Raw genomic sequence first — 23,535 nt, forward strand, 5'->3', positions numbered from 1 at the left:
GGATGCCTCCATGTAATGATTTAGTAAAGTTAATGTGGATGCCTCTTGGAAGCAAGGTATGGATGTGGCTAGTGTGGGGGTCATAATTCGAAGAGCCGATGGGTCTTTCCTGCCAGGTTTCTCAGGCCCAACCAATGCATCCTCCTCAATTGAGGCTGAGACTTTGGCAATATTGGAAGGCTGCAAGTTTGCTCTTCATGAAGGTTTGAATAATGTGATAATCCAATCCGACTCACGCGAGGCGATTTCTAGTGTTCATGGAAGCATTGCGAGAGGGAGGTGGCAATTATACCCTTTTCTCAAAACCATTCGATAGTTCTCTAGTAATTTTCATCAATGTTATTGGTCTTGGATTCCCTGTATTGCCAACTTAGCAGCTGGTCACTTGGCCAAGCTATCTTCCTCGAGGATGTGCTCTTTTGTTTAGGTTGACCGACCCCCATCCTCTCTGACAGGCATTTTAAACAAGGATGACCTACCATGCCCACTGCCACAAAATGGTTAGACTGATGCTGGTTGGTTTGTGACTACTTAAGGCTTTTTGAAGCAACGTCTCTTTCGTTCCAATCTGCATCCACAAGCTATGTCACTTTTGATGTTTCATCTGCCTATAGTCCCTTGTCATTGGACTCCTGCCTGTTTGTTTTTGGTGCTTTGTTTGCACCCTGGTTTTATTCATGTACCAGTTTGTCTATTAAAAAAATAAAAAAGGAAATGAGGAGAGAGAGAAAAGGTTGTGGGAGTGGTGGGTTGATTTTTATTTAAATTCTTTTATTTTTTGTATTTTATACTTAATGTTATTTTATTTTTCAATATTTAATTATTTTTAATGTATAAATTGACCAATTTGCCCTTATATTTAACGGCAAATTGGAGAAAATGTTGACGATTTAGATGATAAGGGGAAAATTGGTGAAAAATAAAAGTTCATATTCTTAATTTTATAAAAATAAAGGATATGGGGTATATTGAAAGTTAAGTACAAATTCAGGGCAAATCAACAGTTAACCCTAAAAAGTCCTGGTATAATCAGGTTACGAGGTCGAGCCCGCTTCCAATTTCCAGAGACGCCTGCTCGACTCACATCTACAGCTGCTGCTCCTTCTTCTTCTTCTTCTTCTTCTTCTTCAGCGGCACATAGGAAAAGCTTCTTCACCAATCAACAATGGCGGACGACGATTACAACGAAATGGATATGGGGTTCTCTCTCGCTCGTGCCTAATATGGATTTGATACTCATAACTCAACAAGTAACTTACTGAGATCTTGTTGATGCAGGTATGAGGATGAGCCAGTGGAGCCAGAGATTGAAGTAAGGATTTTGTTACTTCTTTTTCTTTTGGGTTTAATATGGTTGTCTAAATCTCTGATAAGAATGGAATAGAATGGTTGTTCGTATTTTTATGAGATAAATAAATTTGCTGAAGAATAATTGAATAATGGACAGGAAGGTGCAGAGGAGGAAGATGTAGAGAACGCAAATAATGATGATCTTCCAGGAGAAGCCGTTGAAGCTGATGACAAAGAAGAACAAGCACCCGTGGAACGGCCTCGGAGAACATCCAAATTTATGACCAAATATGAACGGGCCAGAATCTTGGGTACCCGTGCTGTGCAGATCAGGTATTTGAACTTTGAATTCAATTAAATTGAAATTTCTTTTTGGTATCAAATTCAACTTTTCAGTCTAAAATTTTGTTGATAAATTAATTTTGGCTTTAACCCATTACAAATTTAATGTTTGGAATGAGCAGCATGAATGCACCTGTGATGGTTGAGTTGCAGGGTGAGACTGATCCACTTGAGGTAAGAAGCCAAGTACATTTTACTGCTATTGCTTTGCTTGCATATATTGGTAGTTGAATTGTTTTCTTCTGGGTCTACCAGTTAAGCTTCCAGCTACCACTTAATTTGACTATGTTATTGTGCTGCTGCTTTTACTATGACATGCACAAAACAAGTGCTTGCATATAGGATTTTGTTTTAGTTATTGTCTTCTTCCGTACTTCTTTGTAAGCACTCCTTTATATAATTTGAATAGGAGTTAAAAGTGAACAAGAGCAGAAACTTATAGTGCAATTGTATCAGAATAGCTAATGTGGTGCATAATGCGATTAAGACCAGAAATGGTGTCACTGGCAAAAAGAAGAACATAAATTTTGGGTTGTAACTTGTGAGTATGTGTGTATCATCCAAATAATAGCACAACTAATGCAATGCATACAAATAGTAGTTATAGAGAAATTTTAAATCCTTGTTTAATGAAGTAATATTTATCTCTCTTTCAAATGTGTTTTTAAAATCGAAAGAAAATACATGAGTACGCTCCGCATTTTTCTTCTTTCATTTTTATCTTTTTCTTTTGGCTTTCTTTTGCCTTACTAGGAGAAGCTCATCACCCTCCTTTCTGTATAAAAATATGGTTCCATCCTCCGCTGAGGACGATTTTTCTTCAGATAAAAGAAAACATATTGGTAGTTTCTTTAAGTTGAAAGGAAATTATGGTATTGAATCTGACTTGTGAGAGCTCTATGCTACACTAGTATGATCTCTTTCATTTTGAATTTCTTAGATTGCTATGAAGGAGCTTCGTGAGCGGAAGGTACCCTTCACCATACGCCGGTATCTGCCTGATGGAAGGTGCGGTTCTGACTTTGGTTTTACTTCAGTGGAAACATTGTTTTTGTGCTTTCGCACAAGTGCCCACGGACAAAACTCTTTGTAACTGTCATGTATGTATTTTTGAAACATTTTAATTGGGTGTTTAAATTTTCAGTTATGAAGATTGGGGAGTAGATGAGTTGATTGTGGAAGACTCGTGGAAGAGGCAGGTGGGAGGCAATTGATCATTTATGCATGAAGAATGGTTTCCGATGTCAGTTTATTTTCCCTATAAATGTCCAGATGTGCTTTCGTGGACTTGTAACATTTTGGCACTTATCCTACAAACTTACATGATTAAAACACTATTTGTATCATTTTTTGTTTTTGTTTTTGTAAATGTGTTGAAACACTGTTGCAGGCATCTGAAATGTAGTTGATTAATGGCTTTTGGCAATCTGTTTGTATATATATTTGGACAATGCTCACTTTATTGTTTTGTGAGCCAAACAAAACCCATTGCTTCTTCAATCCCAGTAACTGTAAAATCTCCAATGGAGAAAATCTAATTACAAATTTGAACCCTATTTGCAAGAAGCACTTTTACTCGTGACTGATATTCTATAGGCGTGTTGAAATTTGTACTCAAAATTCCAGTGCTTACTAAAAAGGCAATTGGAAGTGTTAAGTGCTTACTAGAAAAGCAATTGGAAGTGTTTCCGGAGGAACATGATGCGCTTTTAATGAAGCAATTGCAAATATGCCTGTGAGAAAAACTATGACCAAGGAGCTTTCGCAACCATTATCTTAGTAGGAAGATTGGGAAAGTGGTTCTTCAACATTAAGTTACAAAAGAATATAATTTTTGTGATAGCAGTTATCGAATTGAATAAAATTCATGATTGTAATTTGGGTGCATGCCAACGTCAATTTAAACTTTGAATCCCATTTGTACTCCTTCCTCATTCACAAAGTGTTTTTTTGTACTTGGACAAGTGGGTTAGCGGTGGAGGTGCTGGCGAGACATTCATCATGATCCATTAGGGTGTCCTAAATGACATTAGGAGGCTCATCTATCTAGCGACATTCATAAATATAAAAATAATTAAGGATTTCAACATACGTTTAATAATAAAGAATTTCACTAATAAACCAATATATGAATGAGATAATATACAAAAGCAGAGACATTGTTTGTTTACATATGTTAGCAGAGAGGCAAACCCCTGTTGAACTCATAAATAAGGAGGCAAACATCTATTTACATATGTTCGCCTGTGAATGAGAAAAACTTAGTTGCAACAGGATATCATTATTTTGCTATCCTAGCCAATAATGCTATGTCACGTGTAAGTATTATCGTTATAGGGTTATTGGCAGCCTAAGCAGTAAAGCCATTTCCAACCATGGGTCATAGGCCAAATATAGCTCTAAAATAATGTGAAACCCATCTCCAACTGTGGGAAAAAAATTGGCCAAATTTAGAGGCCACATTTAGCCCTTGATCCCTTCCAACCAGGCCACTTGTAGCTTAGGCCAAAATTTTTGGTGAGCCCAAATGTGCTTTTCAAGAAGAGAAAGTATTACTCGTGGGAGAGAGCACGAAACATCTCGTGTACCTGCAGATCCATAAGCTAATATTAACTTTTTTTTATTTTATTTTATTTTAACCTTTTTAAATGTATTTAAATTCGTTTTGTTTTAAAACATATATATATATATATAGGTATAATTGGTTCAGATTTTGGAGGTCAGAACCATTTGAAACGCTACCTTATTAGAAATCTTGTTAAATGCTTATCAACATACACGTGTCATATATGGAATATTGTCTATAAATAGTAGTTTAATTAAATTAAACAATACATAGTAGTGGAATGTATGAGTGTTGTAATATAGTTTTTCTCAAAATAATAAAATATGAAGTGCCCTAAAATATGAAGCTATCTTTCTAGGGAAGTATTTTCTCAATGCTTTAAAAGGAGCAAATGCGTGGGAATTCATGAACCTCATTCAAAAGTGTTTAAGTGTGATTACACATTATCATCATCATCATGTTGTGCAGTGCACTCGAGTGGTTCCCAACACAAGATAATGATGATGAAGCCCTGAATTTGTAGACACGGCCTCCTCGAATGGTTTGATAGTGGAAGAAGGTGGCAATGATGATTTTTGGGTTGCTCTAGCGAGATGGGTGAGATCTTATATTTGGGTTATTTATTCCACAGTGAGGGTAAGAGAGTGAGGCAAAAGAAATAGATGAGGAAGAAGAGAGAAAGAAATGAAGAAGATGGTGTGACTGTTAGCAAGAGTTTGAGACATGGAAATATGGTTTATATATGAAACACGTTGAAAATAAAAAATAAAAAAAGAGATTGGTGGCCCGGTCTAGATTTTTATGTTCTTAAAAAATTGAAATTGAAGCAAAAACGATTCAAACTAGTATCAATTCAATTGAAAAAATAATATAATATAAATAAATAAAAACCGAATCAAACCGATCACTTGAAACGAAACTATTCGAAAAATAACCTTTTTTATCATTTGTGTTCTTAATTTATTTAAAACAAGGAATTTGTAGCTCAAATGGTTAATATTTGCCCATACTCTACTCTATATGTTTGATTACCCCTTCTCCAATAACGCTTTTGTTTATAAAAATAAAATAAAGAAAAAAAAAACCGGTCCAATTCAGTCGGGGTTTTTTGAGTTTAGCGGTTTTAATACCCAGCCTTGGGCCGCTAGTAGTCAATCAAAGTCCAACCCCAGAATCCCCCAGAGTACTTCCAAATTGAACCTAGGGTTAGGGTTTAACAAATTACAAATTGGAGCTAGGGCTTTCGGAACTCGAGCTTCGAACAATGGAGACGGCCACAGCGAGCGGTTCAGGGACAGTGACGGCGAAGAGAAAGCCGGTGTTCGTAAAGGTGGACCAACTGCAGCCAAACACGAGCGGCCACACCCTCACGGTGAAGGTGGTGAGCTCGAAGCCGGTCAAGGTGACCAACAAGAACGGCGGCCGACCATCGTTCTCGTCTCGCCCTCTCCAGCCCTCTCGTATCGCCGAGTGCCTCGTTGGTGATGAGACTGGGACCATTCTCTTCACCGCTCGCAATGACCAAGGTATATAATTCATGATTGTTAGCTTATAGATGAATTAATACACGAATTATTTAATTAAATAAGTAATTATTTGTGAATATATGGTATATGTGTTCTGTAGATTTGGGTTGTTGGTTTGAATGGGTTTTGATAGGGTTTGAAGTGTGTTTAACTGTTTGTTTTGAGGAGAATTGAAAACAGCGGATTAGGGTTAATTTTTAGCCCATGAGAAGTTTTAGTTGATTGTAAGTGAATTTCTGCTTTGCGTAATGTTTTTCTTTGTTTGGAGACCAAACTATGATCTTTAATTCTGCTATTTGTGTACAATCAGATAAATAAATATGCCTGTCTTCAATGGGCTATTATTTGGTCTAAGTTGTGATTCAACTCCGTTTTGATTGTTTTGTCTTCTGTATTTATTCTCCATCCACATAGAACAGCGAAGGTGGTATCCAAATATTGTTAGATGGTATCCCTTCTCTGTTCTTAGGGTCTTGCATTTGTGTGTTAATGCCTTTGGTTGATAAATGATAGAAGCCTGGCACTACTTGAAATGTTCCATGCCTGTTGTCGCTAGCCTTTTTGGTTCTCGGAGGATTGTTGATTTGCATTATGTGTAAATGATGAAGTTACAATTTATACGTGCAGTTGACACAATGAAGCCAGACACTACTGTGATCCTGCGTAATGCGAAGATTGATATGTTCAAGGGAACTATGAGGCTAGCAGTTGACAAATGGGGACGTGTTGAAGTCACTGAACCAGCTAACTTCCAAGTTAAAGAGGAAAACAATCTTTCTCTCGTTGAGTACGAATTGGTTAACGTTGAAGAGTGACCGATGGGTATATTGTGGGAGTGGATACTAATGAATTATCTGTGTTCCTAACCATTACTGTTAGTAGGATGCAACTAATGTGTTTAGTTTGAGTCTTGATATTGCTGTGTTTAGTTAACCTAAGTGAGTTTCAGACGGTGATATATTATGATTTGGAAGAACTAGACGTTGCTAGACTTGGAATATGGAACGCAAGAGTTTATGGTCTTAGATCGTATTCAATATGATCATGCATTTTGTACATTATTTCATTTGTGACTCTTACTGTGTAGTAGTTTTCTGTTTTGGTCAATCTCTTGCTATGGTTGCTGTTGTATTTTGATTTTACATCCCAAAAAAAAAAAAAGATTTCACCTTTTCTGTTGCTTTTTTTTTTATGCCAAAACCTATTCTATTGTTTTGACTCAACTTAAACTGCGTCATGTTTGGGATTGATTTGAAATCTGTGGAAGTACTCCACAGTTATATCAACTCGTGGTATCAATTTCCAGAGCAAGCTTAAGTTTAATATGTCAAATTAATCACTAAGTTTTTTTTTTGGTCAAATTTAGTCACTAAGTTGACATGTGCATTTGTGATTCACAGCGCTCTAATTCATGCCCTTCTTGCCATTCTTGTTCTCCCTTCTCTACACTTCACATGTGGCGACGAACAGCCATGAATGATGTGGGTTTCTCTTCAGAGGCGACTGATGACTCTAGATTTCTTTCTGTAACTAGCACCGTTTTCGGGGTTGTTATAGTGATTTGGTTCTTACGAGCTTGAAAGTAATGAATGATAATAGCGTTGCTCTTGCAACAAGTGTTTCATCGGCTTAAACACTCATTTCTTGATTGTTATGAATCATGATACCAATTTCTCTATCAAATGGTGCGGTGATAGGTTGAAGGCATGGGCGAGCGAAAAATGTACAGCACGAATTGATCTGATAAAATTATAAATTGTATGTAGCTTGATAAACCAACAACTGTATATCCAACGAGTTAGAGAGGAAGGCAATGAGGTTTTCTCAGCTGATCCCGCAATTATATAGCTATAGACTAAAACAAATCAATAAGTTAGGATTCAAAACTCTTTTTATTATTATTTATTTATTGAGAATCAAGAATACAACATCATAAACACTTGAAATTAGTGGCAAACCTATTAAGGTGCAAGGAGGTGCATTTGCACCTCTTCTCGCCGGAAAAACCATTATAGATGCTTGCAATTTGCACCTCTGCTCAGCCTGGGGAGGTGCACTCTAGGTGTTCAACGAAAAGCCTAAATGAAGTCGCAGTGTGTTGCGTTGCGGTGTCTGCATTGCGTTGTTGTGTTGCGTAGCTACCTTATTCCATTTTCAGCATTTTATTCCATCTTTAGCATTTAAGTAAATGTCTTTGTCCTTTTACTTTCATTTATTTTTATATTACTCCATTTACTTAAGTTTACAATGTAAATACAGAAGTACCCCCAGTTGGATTCAAATAAAAATATTAAAAAATAAAATTCCCACCAAATCAAAATATGAAAAATATGTTTTAGTGCAAAATACAATTTAGGCTAAAAATGATGGTTCATTAAGTCAATATATACTTCATACTAAAATCCAATAAAATGATGTTTTCTTATTTGATGTGTAAGGAATAAAAGCTGCCAAAAATTATCTTGAGAAAATGATTATTCCGAAAAACCATTTTTCATGCTTAGCCAATATTTTTACATGAAACAATTTTTCATGTATGATATGAATGCATGAAGGAACCTAAGGTCAATCTAGGTAAAAAAACCTTAGATGTTCAATTCACAAAGTGTTTTAAAAGAATAACCTAACTCTTACGTATTGAAGAAATATTTACTTGAATAAGCTCCCTCTAAGATAGTACTCATAAGGGTCCAAAGTTTGAGAGCTAGAGTCCAAAAGAAATGCAGATAAATGCCAAAATCAAAATGATGACGAACCTTAAAAATGACGTAAATGCCCTAAAATGAGTAGGATTGGGCTAATATATGCCAGCTCTTATGTGGAATAGGACGAGACACCTTGGGAGGTGAAGAGGATTATGCTAATTTTTTTGTTTATTATCATATTTTTAGAGATATTTCTGGTTTATTGCAGTGTGTGTCTATTTTTTGAAATTGATGCAATTCTCTTTGATAATGAACATGAGTATTTTGTATGGTTTTATCTATTAACTATGAATTAGAATAATATCATTTCATTTCGATGAGTCTATTTTGTATAGAATTTTTTTTAACCTTTTACACGTTGACCCCCTGAAATGAAAATTCATGGATCCGCCACTCTTTATTGTACAATGTGCTTGTTTTTTTATATAAATATTTTAATAAATCTTGACCAAAATTGCACCTCCGCTAAAAAATTCATGGGTTTACAATGCTTGGAATAACAAGAAGCTACATGGAATTTGTAAACCCAATGGGGAAAATGTCTAACAAATGTTCGACTTTATTCGATTAATTTAAGGGGAACAAAAACCAGTTGACAACACCAAAGATTTCAACCATTCAATAACTTGTTCTCGTCCAAGAATGTATGCGTTGGCACCTCAAAATTAAATAAATTGAATGGTGCTAGGCCGATGGAAAACCGATCATGGGGGGTGTGTTTGGGCTGAAAAGTGGCTTCCAGCAACAAAAGCAAGCCCGGGTAGATGGTGGGACTCAGCAGATTGGGCTGGTCTGAGGGCAAGGCTGACGTCAGCGTGCCGCTACAACGCCCTCTTTCACGTGGCACGCGCTGGGCTCTCCGATAAGATTTTTTCCAGCAATCCAACGATAGCCAATTTTTGTGCAATAAAAAAATGTCTTTGTTCTTTTACTTTCATTTATTTTTATATTACTCCATTTACTTAAGTTTACAATGTAAATAAGAAAGTATATCCTATTTGGATTCAAATAAAAATACTAGAAAATTAAATTCCCACCAAATCAAAATATGAAAAATCAATTTTAGTGCAAAATACGATTTAGGCTAAAAATGATGGCTCATTAAGTCAATATATACTTCATACTAAAATCCCATAAAATCAAGTTTTCTTATTTGATGTGTAAGGAATAAAAGCCGTCAAAAATTATCTTGAGAAAATAATTATTCCAAAAACTATTTTTCATACTTAGTCAATATTGCACATCCGCTAAAAAAATTCTAGGTCCACCAATGTCTATAAATACCAACAAATACTCTTTACTTTTAACACCAAATCCTCATACAATTTTTTTTCTTCTATAAATACCAACCAATACAACTAATAAAATAAAATACAACTAATAAAATAAAATATTATCCGAAAATATTATCTAAATTAATTGTTTAGGTAAAAAAAGTTGTGAAAAAAACAAAAAAATGAATAGTATTTGCCATGACAAAGGGTAACTGCTGGAAACACACATTGCTTAATATGGCAAGGGCAGCCACTATTCACGTGAATAGTAGCTGTCTAGCCTTGCCATGGCAAGGGGCAAACTGCTGGAAGTGCTCTAAAGTTGAAGATTGGTATTTTAAAGTTCCATTTTTCAAAAGAAAATAATTAAATCACATCTGGCCAAAAGAACACACATTAGTTTGGCACATCATGTGGTCAGTTCAAACTTTTGCCCTAGTGTGTGCAAATAGTGCAGGCCACAATGGTAGTAATCAACTTAGATGAGTATTATCTCATTGACTACTCTCACCAACCACAAATTCTAGAGGAACTACTTAGGAGGGAAAAACAATATGATGTGTGATGAGGATTGGCTGTTTGATCCTCTATTACAAAAGGTGACCAAATGAAATGTAAGCTCAGGGCCGGGAACACTGTTTATGGCTCTTTGGAGGTCAACGTCTTGAGGGGATGGATCTGCATTCCTCAAGAATCTGCGCACAGATTGAAAAGGAAGAAGAATAAACATGTCAGCTACTTGGGAAATTTTGGAGGGCTGTGGAAAAACCATAAAAGAAGAGGCAAATTTGGAAAGTGAAATCACATAGCCCCATCAACTTCTATGTAGCATATATGATTTGTCCACAAAGCATGGATCATGTATGAACCAAGATGCTTGCAAACTCAATCTTCACTGTACTTGATCAAGTATTACGAAGTCCAAGTTTGGTCTGAGTAAAACACGATACAAAGCTCACTAGCATTCGTCCAATGTAACCACAAGCTAATACTAAGAAATGAAGCACACAATTTTTTTATGAATCGAGCATATACCCAAACACAAAAGTGGATTCTTCTCTAATTGCCTGCAAGCTTGGTAAAAGAGACCTAGAAGAGGATTGCCAAGCAATAGCTCTTCGACTAACTGCACTGCAAGAGCATAATGCTTTACCAGGCAGAAGCTACTTTTCTCACTTCATAAAGAAGGTATAATGCCTTGCTGCCACAAATGCAATGATTTTTCTTCAAAAAAAGAGAAGAAAAAAAAATGAAGCTAAAAAGAGAGAGACAAAATAGCTATAAAGGATTCAAATAGGATAACAGAACAGTAACATGAAGAGTAGATGATATTCATCTTTGACCATGTAGTCATAGAATTTTTACATTTAAAGTTCTGAAGGTAATCAAACTGAAGAAAATAAAACACTGAAAAGGTTTATTTCAGAACAGATTTGTCCAGTAAGCATGCAGTTAAGGCTTCCAAGTCATCATTCTCTTCAAGTGCTAGAATCTTGAACAAAACTTCTACTGAACTCACTGGAAATTGATCATGCATCGTTGTTGCAAGCTGATTGAAAATAATATAAGTATGACTCTCCGGTCATTAACATCAAGGAAAAGGGGAAAAAAGAATAATATTCAGCAATGCAGATTACCACTTTTAAGTCTATGAGCTACACAATGAGCATCACAAAAGAGAGAACCAGAAAAGGAAAAAGGAAATTGTCTTTATTCCTTGGACAAAAGTAACCAAGTCTACCAGTTCATCTATGTTTAAAAGCTCAGGAGATGCAACTTATCTCTTCTGCAGCTCATTCAAAACTCTTATATTACCAGCAGTCACTGCCTTAGACTGAAGAACTAAGTACATAAAACTTCCTTGTCTCCTTGGAACAATCATCACACATCATCATTGCAAGCTGATCAAATAAAAATGATCAGTCACCAACTTTATGATCATCGTGGTTTAAACATTTCTAAATTCCACTAAACATGTAAAATATTCATAAACTCCTATAGGTGTCAACCTTGGACTTGGGATTTTAGTTAAGAGAGATGAGGACAGCTGACAAAGGAAAAGTAACGAGAACAGCAGAGAAGACATCTGTACTTGGGGACCTATTTTATTATAAATTGTTTTAACAACAAACAAGATACAGTTTATACTCTCTTCAACTTTTCATCAACTATTCATGATTCAATCATATTTAATAAAAACCTCCAAACATTCAAAACATACAAAGACTATTTCTAAATACCACTGAAATAGCCATCATAAAAAATGTTCCACCTCTTCCTAGAAATTGCCATGAGATAATATCAAAGAATTCAACACATCTAATGGACTCTTATCAACGTTTTTATAAAAACAAAGTTTACAAATTTAAAGAACATAAATGTTCTCCAATCTTTTAGGAACATAGCCCCCTTAGATATTTAAAAGCTTGAAATTTAAAATCAAAGTTACTCCAACATCGCTTCTTGATCTTCATCTGTCTTGGCCTACAACAACAAATAGAGATATTTTTGCACCTTTCAAATAAGGAGTACGAGAAGGGACATTGACTTAATTATTAAGACACAAAGTGAACTAAAAGAAGCAGAGAGATAGCCCATAAACCAAAAACACCAAATTCAGCTATTAGTACCTAACAAATTCATTTGCGTAAGTTAATGACCATAAAACTTATTTTTCCCACACCTTGTATCAAAACAGACACATGATATGGCTCTGTGATGACATTTCAAAATTGAAGTATCCAATATCTGAACCCAACATAAATAGCCACTACCTTACCAGAAAATTAGAAGGACGAAAACGACATCAAGGGACCCTACAAATGTTCGCTAGATACCTAATTCAAGAATAAAAACCCATCGGTTACGCAGCCAACAAACAAAACTACTTTTTTGTTGAACATAATGAAACAAGGCTGCTTGTCATGAGAAATATGCAAATCTCACCAATCCTAGCAGGAGGAGGAGTAAGGAGCAAAAGAAAAATCAGTGTGGATGCAGACATTGCATAATGATAGAGGAAATAGTCCAATTTGGTTGAGTGATTCGCTCTTTTGTTAATTTTACTAAGCAAATAAAAAGTGGCAAAAAAGAAAGACATCACAAGGGTTCAAAAAAGGACATTTGAATATAAAATATATATATATATACACACACACGCACACACATGTACGTATACTATGCATGTGCTTATGTACAAACAAATCACCTTTCCCACAGAAAGAAAACAAAAAACAAAAGTGAGATATTTTCATTGATCTTAAAAATATGCAATGAATACTATTAATATCCACACTAACTTTTACATGTATAAGGGCTTATTGGGAAGCATTCAAATTTGGTTTCAGACCTATCATTTCTTTAGAAACACAAACATTGGAACGGAATACTCACTGCTATTCCATTACTTTAACGGAACAAACAGAAAGATAAAACTTAGTCTATTCCATTCTTAATGCACGAAAAAGTAATTTGACACTGAAACCCATTGCTCGAAACAGTTCTTTGACATTGAAATTAGAACTCAAACAAGCACAAAAGCAGTCACTAGCAAAGAACATAAATAGGACACAAGCAAACGTTCATAAAGCCAACAGCCACTCATTCCATCACAAAAGCAAACAAATTCACTAAATACAAAGAGCCACTTGAGAGTACGAGCAAATACAAACAGATTGCTGAGAGAGTACCTTCTGGAAGCCAACCATAACTGCGGCGAGTGATGGAGAGCATCGAAGTCATCAAAGCCGATGCTGTTGCTGTGTGGTAGGGCAGCATTGACTCCACACAGAAGCTCAATTCAACGGGAGACCTTCATCAACAAACACAAACAAATTCCAAATTTTTTACAATCAAAGTATTACAACGTAATTTGAATGGCAAATTTGGCAACCGTGTAACTTGCACATTCTGTTTGGTTGCAAAGAAAATGAGGGAAAATTAAGGGGCATATATATATATATACACACACACATAGTATATACGTATACCTACCTAAGCGCGGGAGAAGAGGAAGGCCGCTTGCCTGCCATACGAAACGGAGAGCGAGCGGCTTTGGCTTCAGAGGCGAGCCGCGCCGCCGAGCCGCAGCTGCGGGAGGCGCAGGAGCGGAAAATGGATCTTGCGGCTGCTGAGGTGGCCATTCTCATTTCTCAGCTTACAGGGTTTAAGTTTTTGAAAGGAAATCGCTTTGGCTTTAGGGTTTTGGAGGAAAAGAAAAAAAAAACCAAAAACAAAAACAAAAAAACGAAGCGGGTATAGGATCCGATTATGTGACCCGGTTCGAACCGGAATCTGAAAGTTGAAAAATACGCTTCGAAACCACTCTCGCTCGCTCCAAAAGAAAACAAAAACCCCATTCTCGCTTCCACCGGGGCAAAGCTGCGTCCCTGGTACTCTCTCTCTCTCTCTAGCTTCTGTAAAGCTATGGTTGTTCTTAAATCTGGTGTCTTCTGGTCTAGTGTTTTAGGGTTGAAGGCAATTTTTTAGGCAGCTGGGTAATTTGGTGTGTGGCATTGTAGCTAATTTTATGTGCAAATCCATATTCTCATGCACTGCAATTTTACTTGATTACTGTGACATCAAATGGTTTAAATTGCTTCAATGAAGTATTTCTAACAAATGGGTTTCAAGGAACAAGCTTGAAATAACACCATTCATGCAATTGTTTTACAGAATGTTATATATATATATATATTTTGGGTGCTAGACTGTTTTGTATTTTTCATTCAATATCCTATTTTGTTGGCTTTCTCCATTCTATTGATGTTGTGGGTTTCCGTTTCTGGTGCAGATTTGATAAAACTCAGGAAATTATTCTCCAACTTTTACTTTATTGATTTGCCTTCAGTTGCAGACGGTGATGGCTTCTTTATTCAAGGTAAAGTAGGCTTGGGTTTTGTTGATCTTCTTCTCAACTTGGACTTTAATTTAGTACTAGTGTCAAGTTTCTGTCTGATGGAGTGAAAAATCCAAGTCAGTGCACTAAGTTTTTCTTTTCAGTTTGCAATGTAAACTTTCAATAAATATAAATGAAGAGGAGGAAGGTGTATAATATTCCATTTTGGTAATATGAGGGCTGGAGATAACATTACGAGAAGAAAAGAAAAGAAAAGAAACTCATGGTGGGTGAGAGATGGAAATTAGAAGTTAAGCCCCCACCCCTTTTATTTTCTCCTATTTGAGAACTAGACAGCGCAAAAGGGAATGTTTAAGTTCTATCTTCTCTTTTCTTTGTTGTTGAGCCAAATATATTGGTGTTTCCATTTTATGATACATGATCATGCCGCTGCCTTTTTCTTTTCTTAAAAAGATGTTGTCGTATAAAAGCTGTGGTTTTCGATTTGGTTCAAATCAATCAAATGTGTGAATGCTAGAGAAGTTCTGGAAAATGTTTAAAAAGATTTGTTCAAAGTAATTACTTAACAAGATTTGTTTATTTCTTGTTCAAGTACCCTGTACATGTGCCGTGAATTGTTTTTTAGAACTGAGTGGGTTTTTTTCATTATGATTTCTTAGATTCATTTTACTCTATTTTCATAACCGTTTCTATTATAGAAAAAAAGGGAACTCCGGTGGCCATATTGTACATCTATGCATTTGTTAAGTTTGCCAGATTATTGTATGGTACTTCAAGTCTCACTTTGAAATACTGATGACAATACAGCTTATCCTTTGTGATCCAACATGCATTTTATAACTGTGTTATTCCTCTATGCACTTACCTCATCTTTCATCGTTTTCTTTTTTCATTAGGATCAATCGAAGCTTTCACAATATCGGGATAGAAGATTTCCTGGATCACAGGAGGACTTTGAACAAGCACTTCTGGCATCAACGACTGTTTATATTGGGAATATGTCATTCTACACAACAGAAGAGCAAGTTTATGAGCTTTTTTCTCGTGCTGGAGAGATTAAGAAGATAATTATGGGCTTGGATAAAAATACCAAAACGCCTTGTGGTTTTTGTTTTGTCCTGTAAGCTTCATTCTTCATATTTTTAACTTCTTTGAAGGGAAACAGTTTAGTGGGTAGAGTCAAACTGATTGGCTTCATTTACCTCACATATCACCCTATGTTGAAGTAATATTTATACTGTGGCAATCTCCTACCTACTGCTGAGCACAAATATTCATGCTCCCCAACCATTGGATCAAATTTGAATTTCTGACATTCATCCTGATAAGAAAATACTTTATCAGGATCTGAATATTGGGCACGGGTTTCATCTGACAGTTGGTCAGCATGAAGATCATGCTCATTGGTCAATAGCAAATCAAAATTGTATGCATATATACATGTAACTGTCTTCATTGCTGATTGTTTTCGCCACTGAGTCTTCTCTGCTGTAGGACTGTATATGCATTCTGACTCTTGAGATGCTTTGAATATGATATGGCTTGTTTCATTTTGATGGAGAACATTTGCACATTTTCTTGAGTTTCATGTTTTGAGATAAATGAAAGGCATATATCCCTTCTCTTTCTGTCTTGAAATTTTCAGACAAGTCAATCTTATTTAAATGTGTGGGACATAAGTACTTCTTTTGGATCTGATTGTTCAAGTAAAGAGAGGGAGTGCACCACTTTCCATTCATGCTGTTGCTTAAACTATGTCTGGCAAGTCACAATGATTGTATGTTGTAGCAATGCACATTGTACCTGCACCAAATTGTTTTATCTTTTGATTTATCAGGAGAAGTTCTTCATGTTTTATACTTAAAATTGATTCTATTATGTTTCAGTTGTTTATCATTTCTTAGTGTTCTTTTTCAAGATATGCATAGCTTGTAAATTGGTCTTGTATCTTGAGAATAGTAAAAGTTACATATTTTTCTTTTGAGAATTAGATTCTTAATTTACATGCATTTGTTAACAGATACTACTCTCGAGAGGACACTGAGGATGCTGTAAAATATATTAGCGGGACTATTCTTGATGATCGTCCTATTCGTGTGGATTTTGATTGGGGATTCCAAGAAGGAAGGCAATGGGGTCGAGGGCGAAGTGGTGGACAGGTGCATTACTGTGCCTTCCTGTAATTGGCCAAAATGTACCATTCTGATTGTTTTGATTTAATCTCTTTTTCTGTTTTACAGGTGCGTGATGAATATCGTACTGATTATGATCCTGATATCCTTTTGATTTCAATATATTGAAAAGCTTTCTTCAGCATGGTCAATAAATTATGGTATTCCCCTGAGGTTAAAAGGGAGTCCTAGCTTCTTTCTTTTTACTTTTTCTGGAAGTTCTAGATAGAGAATCCGTTTTAAAATTATATATTTGCTTGTCTTTGCATTCAATTTATATTTAAGTTCATTTGATACCAGGGTTTCTGTTTCACAAAATTGGGAATTATAAGGAGTGGTAGGTAGAGTAGATTGTATGTGCTTTGGAACTGTGTAAGATTGTATGTTCTACTTAGAGCCTAAAAAGTGGATACATAAATTCTTGTCGGTTCTTCTTTCCTTTGAAGCTCTACCTACTTCACCTATATATATAAAGGGAGAAGCCAAAAGGCAAAACATTAAAATCCCATCAAGTACCCTTTGATAACTAAAATTCTATAGAAAACAATTTAATATAACTCAGGGAAAATTGGTAAAATAAATAACTAAACACAATTAAGGGGAATAAAAAAAACACATCAACTTTAGTTTTGGTTAACAGTTAACACCCCACTAGCTCAATTTCTAATTTTTTCTCAAACTGAAGCTTTATATTTACAACTTCACCTTTTTATCTCTCCATAATTTTTTTCCTCCACCCTCTTCTGTTACAAAATTAAACATGCTCTCCTCTTCTAAGATATGAAGGGTGATAGGGCCCTGTATTCTCCTCTCCCCTCTTATATGAGCCACTTCTTTTCTATCATTAATGGCACGCATGACTCATAAGAAATTTGTCTTATTGGTTACTGGGATGAGGATGAACCTTTTTCCAGGGTTATGTTGAGTATTCTAAACAGAAACCACTTCCAAGATCCGCATGGTAATATTGTTTGTGCTTTTGTTCTGCACATTAGTGGAGTTACTGTTGCATTTATAAATGTATTACCTTGATAGTAATTTAATGATCGATTAAAAAATTGATGCACATCCAATAGAAAAAGCCCATGTCACACGCGAGAGTGAGACGCCACGCTCTCGCGCGTGTCAAGAGGCCAGTTTTAGATTATGAATGGGACAGATATTAGTTCATCATTTGGTACTTAATGGCACTACTGTGCTACCATCAAATCTAGACACCTATGTCCTCTCTTAACTTTGCCAAATCGGAGTCTTTTCAACTTGGTTGAAACCATCTCCAGTTCTTGCTCAGCATTCTTTATTCTTATTTACCTTTTGGTCACTTTTACCTTCATTGATGGATATCAAGTTTATACCTCTGCCTTATGCTTTTCTTAATGTTTTCTCTAGCAGATGTTCTCTTATTTTATTTTTAAAAAAGATTTTCTGCATATTGTTTTCATTACCACCCAAGTAGGAGTTGAATCTATTGATCCCATTTCGTTAGAGTTGCAGAAAGAGGATATAAATGATTAGCTATTTCCAGATTCAACTTTGATCTGTCTTTTAGTCTGATTATATCACCTCTTTCTTATGAGAATTTATTCCTAGAATTTGCTTTTGCAATAAAATTTAAAGTTGATCTGGTTCTTGTGGTGTTTCTCTTGAATGTGAAATGTTTTTGATTTAAAGAAAGAACATTGCTGTCAAAAAACAGAATGGTTGATGGATTTTAATCTACATTGATGAATATGAGATGAAAAAGCTTTGCTCTTTAGTTTCCTTAACATGTTATACGCAGAGGTGGATATGGTAAATTAGTTCAACGAGAGTTAGAAGCTCAGAGAACGCTAGTAGATTATGGTACTGGATCTTTGGGCACTTTCCCTCCAGTCATGCCACCTCACTGTAAGTTACTCAGAAACAGTTTGTGTAGTTCAAGAGATTTGGCTTATTTTCTGGATTATTTGTCTCTGCATATGTCATTGCATTAGGGTTTTCTGGGTTGGTTCTCACAACTGCATCCTTCGCAAAGCATCTAGATGGAAAGTGGAAGTAGGATATGAGGGAAAATTTGATAGCTTTATAAGCTGAAATGACTAGGAACAATTTTAGGTCAACCAACTTTGCATTGTGTTGTGAGCTTATAGGAATAGGCAAGGCCCCCAGGTTGTCTTTACAACAGCTATTGATTAGAATAATCTGGGCAAGGCCACTTTAGTTATTAAAAAGTTACCTCAGTTATTGTCTTTCCACTAGCGTACATGTGATTGAAATGTCACTCAATTATATCTCATTTTTCTGGCATTTTAGTGATTCTTATCTGACAAATTTGAATGGGCAACAAAATTATTGTTCGAAGAAACTTTCCTTCTGTCCATCTTCTATGTGTATTTAAATTTTCCTATTGTTGAATATTAATTTGAAGTACAATTTAGTGCTGGAAAACGTACACATTGGCTTCATATGCAGAATTGGGAATGAGTGCAACTTTCTATACGGACGACAGGGCTTTTATTAATGAGCCTGTAGAGATGCTGCAATTAACTGTTTGCCATGGTGAACTAGAGTTTAGTCTAATATACATGACAGTTCCTCTCTGATTTTTTTTGTTGACTTTTTAATCATTCAGATGGTAGACATGGTGGAGGCCATAATCATGGGGGTACTCATCGGCCTGGTAGAGGTATCTATCGTTAAAAACATTTCTATGATTGGTGTAGCTGTTTCAGCCCAGTTTGTTGTTTACATTTTTCTTTTTTTACAACTGATTTAATTTGAAACTTATTTGGCAAAGGTGACTATCATCGGAAACGACATCGAGATGATGACCGCCACTCATATGAGAGCTCAAAGAGAAACTCGGATTACGAATCCCGAAAGAACTCTGATCACGAATCTAGACCAGTAATTCTAACAATTCTTGTCCCAATTCTTCTTGCATCCTCTTAATTTTTAAATGTTTGAATTGCCAACCTGTTAGTATGCCATGTCATCTCTGTGGCTGAAAGAGTGTCAGGTTAAATGTTCAATGATGTTCCTCTTTCCTCCTTTTTGATTGCAATGACAACAAGGTGGCAATTGTACTATTTACTGGTTAGATGTCCTACAAGAACATAGGACAGGACAAACTTACCTTTTGTTTAAGAGAAGAAGAAATGACATGAGCTTTTCTTATTTTAATTTTATTTTCATCTTTCATTTTCTATTCATTCCCTTATGTTGCACAATCTATTTTCTCCAACAGGAGAAAAATCCACGGTTTCGTGAGAGTGGCGACTCTGATGATGAAGAAGATGAGCAAAAGCGACAATCTTGATCACATTCTCACTGCTGGGCATCGACTGATACTTCAGGGAATTTCTGCAATCGGATAGAAAGCAATGGTGTCCAAATTTGAATGTGGATTGAATTGTGCCCTGGACAACTTGAAGACGTCATTTTCTTTACTCATGTTATTTCTCGAAGGCTTAGTTTCCGCACCTAGTCCTGCACAGGAGATTGATGAGCTACATATGTTCAAAATGAAGTATTTTAACATCATATTGTTCATTGTATGGGAAAAGAATTAGTGCATTATTCCTTTCTCCTATTTGCATGCATTCGATTAGGCTCAGATAAGGTCATTGAGTAAATGCATTCTACATGAGCACGTCTTTAGCAAGTCTTACACTTATATCCGAATCGATATTTATAGTCTCGAATTCCTGGCCATGTGATTCGTTCATTTTCATATTTCTTGAGCTACTCCCCAAAGATACTCTTGCTTCCCTCATCGGCTTATCAACCTATATACTGTGCATGAAAGGTTAATTCCTTGTGAACTAATGAACAGAACGTAAGGGTGCACATGAGTTTATCTGACCCGATCTGTTTATAAGAAAGGAATAGATTTGATGATTTTTAAGACTTGATTTCGAACAAATTAACCACTACTAGAGAGCAAGGCATAGATGGCTGCACAGAAGGAGAATTGATCTAAGTTCAAGAGGGCTTGATAGACCTTAGGTATTAAGGGTTTGCCTGCAGAGAGCAAGAAAGTGGTGGGTTGTTTCCCTAATTTGTTGTAAACCAAATTATAGCCGTAGCGTCTCTCAAACGTTCTGCAGATTAAAAAAAGAGCACGTATGCTGAATAGTACACAAGGAGTGAGCAAAAGTGAGGGCAAAAGAAAATTTGGGGGAATTGGTCTTCTATTCTTTTTATTATATTATTTAGGGCTCGTTTGGGAGTGATTATGAATAGATCAATAATCACTTTTATGGAGAATCACTTTAAGTGATTTTAAGTAATTTTATGGAGAAGCACCCTAAAATAAATTCAAATGATTATATGGAGAAATAGGTGGGAGGTGTTTCTCCCCATAAGTGATTATGGTCATCTCAAAATCACTCTCAAATCAGCTCTTATTCATTTACTTGTACGTTCAAAGTCTACTTGGGAGGTGCTACCAAATGTTCCTACTACACAGAAATAACCTCTTTTTTTTTTTTTTTTTTCCCAATCACAACATAGTTAAAGAACTTAACTAAATTTTATTACATACTTGCCTAGACATTTATTTGTAGAATTTTTCTTGCCGATAACATTTATTTGTGGACAAGCGCATAAGTAACAGGGTTTTATCACGAGCTGTCTCTCAACTTTTCAAAAGTCTTCATTTTAAGTCCACAAACAATTTGGTCCCTCTCGTCTAGTCCATCAAAACCTGCATTACAATTGGTCACTTGATGGCACATGACCAACTTTAAAGAGTTTTTTTTTTTTTTTTGTCAAAATAAAACCTATCCACCTAAAAGATTACGTATTATGCTCAACCCTAGTAGATAGCCTCATTGAGCAAAAGAATGTGAATTTTATTTTATCTCATTGGTGGATGAGCTATATTTTGATGAAAATACTCCTTTAAAGTTGGTTATGTGACCAATTTTAAAGAAAGTTTTGACGAATGCGATAATAAGGACCAATTGATATGCAGATCAAAAGATTAAGTACCACATTGATTGATTCGAGATTTGGAAAGACGACTTAAAAAAAGAAGAAGTTTAGGGGCCAACAAGGTCTAACCCAATGGAAAATGGTTTTGACTTGTAGACCAGAGATCTCTAGTTCAAATTCCCACGACATCATAGTTGTGTGTGTGTGAGAAAAATCCCCCTCCCTTGTAGTCTAGACGATCGTTTGTACTTAAAAAAAAAAAAGTTTAGAGGCCACTTGTGATATTTTTTTTTTTGAAAACACTAATATGTAACCAAAAAAATAAAAGAAAGGCAAAAATCAATTTTGGTCCTTGTAGTTTGCCAGATTTACCACTTCACTCCCCATAGGTTCAATTTTATCCTTGTAGTTTTCAATTTTATCAATTTTATCCTCGTAGTTTTCAATTTGAAACAATTCAAGGACATATTTCAATTTCAATTAAAATTCTTCCATATTCCTTTTAGTTTTGACCACGACCTCACATAGAGGGATAATTTCATGCACTTGAGCCAAATTCACCCAAATTTTAATCCAGAGATGCAAATTTTTTCAAAACTCTAAATCCCTAAATCACGCCTAAAGTAAAAAAGAAGAGCTCCAACTTGTGTTTTACTATTAAATGGCAGCACGCGGTTAAAACTTAACATAATTGGAGGAATTTGATAGAATTTGAAACGTGTACTTGAATTGCTCCGAATTGAAACTACAAGGATAAAACTCACAAAATTAAAACTACAAGGACCAAAGTTATAAAATCAGCAAACTATATTGCGACACCTCGACCCTATTTTTATTGTCCATTTAAAATTAATTAATTTACTTAATTATGAAATTACATTTTACCCTCGGGGATAAGGTTATTTTGGTCACTTTTTAATTTAGTAGGATTTTGGGGAATTGAATGGCACCATGATGTAGATCGCGGCTGACAGGACTCGACCCAAATTCCACTTTGGAATATGAGCCGAATCTTGTGCGTGTCCAACACCTGCCAGGTGCCGGACACACTTGACCAAAATGCCCTTCTAACTAGGGCTCAAAATTTCTTTTAAGATTTGACTTATGCCGAAAATTCGACCGAGTCCCCCCTTGTGAATCGCTCATTTCCCCAAATCTTCACATGTACAAAAACCCCAATCATTTAGCATGCATTCAGACAAATAACTTTGAATGGCCTCGGGCCTCTTCATACCAAATCAAACATTCTACCATCTGAATCTAGTCTCAACTCTTAGAACAACGTGAATACTTTAACAAGTTACAATGTGACCTAACTGAACAAAATTTTCCATACTCAATCTTATGGCTGCACCTAGTAACTCTAGGTTGCCTACATACCCTTATCGATAGATCAAGTCACACGTAGTTCTTTCATTTTTTATGTTTGCACTTGTATATCTTTATCAACTGTTATATTTCAATGTAATTTGCAAATCAATCCGCTGAGACTCAAGCAAGGGCTATTGATGTTAGAACAATCTTCCACTCATCCCACATGTGCATATATATATATATATATATATATAATTAACTTATTACTGATAAGTAGGAAAACGAGAAAATTATTAAAGTAGCATTGACCACGTGAAACCTTAATGTCAATATCAACAATTTAAATAAAACATGTTTCCCTCTTTCTCATGTAAAAACAAATTCATCACTTAAGAAAATAATTGTGAATTATATAAAATCCTAAAAAGTTTGAAAACTCTCAATCCTTGTCTCATAATTTGGAAAACATGTATTAAAACCTTCATCAATAAGTACAAAGATAAAATCATCAATTTTAGTTTAAAACATCTCAAACTCAAATACCTCCACCTAGGTGTACCCCCATTCATAAC

The 23,535-nt window shown here is 35.5% G+C and overlaps 4 protein-coding genes across 10 annotated transcripts; 3 read left to right on the forward strand and 1 right to left on the reverse strand.

Moving 5' to 3' along the window:
- The first annotated feature begins 1,018 nt into the window (after positions 1-1,018).
- On the forward strand, positions 1,019-3,058 carry LOC103328403 (DNA-directed RNA polymerases II, IV and V subunit 6A-like). Its single transcript, XM_008230796.2, has 6 exons — positions 1,019-1,200; positions 1,279-1,312; positions 1,448-1,623; positions 1,755-1,806; positions 2,573-2,640; positions 2,777-3,058. Exons 1-6 carry the CDS (start codon positions 1,166-1,168, stop codon positions 2,844-2,846), a joined length of 435 nt encoding a protein of 144 aa, XP_008229018.1. The 5' UTR covers positions 1,019-1,165; the 3' UTR covers positions 2,847-3,058.
- A 2,284-nt stretch (positions 3,059-5,342) lies between these two features.
- Positions 5,343-6,831, forward strand: LOC103328404 (uncharacterized protein At4g28440). The gene is made up of 2 exons (XM_008230797.3): positions 5,343-5,724; positions 6,352-6,831. The coding sequence occupies exons 1-2, from the start codon at positions 5,463-5,465 to the stop codon at positions 6,537-6,539; spliced, it is 450 nt and encodes a 149-aa protein (XP_008229019.2). The 5' UTR covers positions 5,343-5,462; the 3' UTR covers positions 6,540-6,831.
- A 3,189-nt stretch (positions 6,832-10,020) lies between these two features.
- On the reverse strand, positions 10,021-13,902 carry NFD6 (nuclear fusion defective 6). Of its 7 annotated transcripts, none has more exons than XR_016126075.1 (4): positions 13,697-13,902; positions 13,393-13,514; positions 12,483-12,540; positions 10,021-10,398 (listed from the first exon to the last, which is right to left on the reverse strand). XR_016126075.1 is itself a non-coding variant. In XM_089050309.1 (3 exons), exons 1-3 carry the CDS (start codon positions 13,849-13,851, stop codon positions 10,391-10,393), a joined length of 285 nt encoding a protein of 94 aa, XP_088906435.1. In that variant the 5' UTR covers positions 13,852-13,899; the 3' UTR covers positions 10,021-10,390. The 7 variants fall into 7 exon arrangements, 4 of the variants coding, with proteins under 4 accessions (XP_088906435.1, XP_088906433.1, XP_008229020.3 ...); XR_016126074.1 differs by lacking the exon at positions 10,021-10,398 and adding an exon at positions 10,979-11,604; XR_016126073.1 differs by lacking the exon at positions 10,021-10,398 and adding an exon at positions 12,013-12,187.
- Positions 13,903-13,954: 52 nt separating this feature from the next.
- CBP20 (CAP-binding protein 20) lies at positions 13,955-20,399 on the forward strand. Its single transcript, XM_008230799.3, has 9 exons — positions 13,955-14,094; positions 14,496-14,582; positions 15,458-15,681; positions 16,582-16,720; positions 16,802-16,835; positions 18,509-18,619; positions 19,344-19,397; positions 19,509-19,618; positions 19,959-20,399. Exons 2-9 carry the CDS (start codon positions 14,565-14,567, stop codon positions 20,028-20,030), a joined length of 762 nt encoding a protein of 253 aa, XP_008229021.1. The 5' UTR covers positions 13,955-14,094; positions 14,496-14,564; the 3' UTR covers positions 20,031-20,399.
- The last annotated feature ends 3,136 nt before the right edge of the window (positions 20,400-23,535 follow it).

This window comes from Prunus mume, linkage group LG4 (assembly GCF_029339155.1).
Source record: "Prunus mume cultivar Tortuosa linkage group LG4, ASM2933915v1, whole genome shotgun sequence".
Classification (NCBI taxonomy): domain Eukaryota; kingdom Viridiplantae; phylum Streptophyta; class Magnoliopsida; order Rosales; family Rosaceae; genus Prunus; species Prunus mume.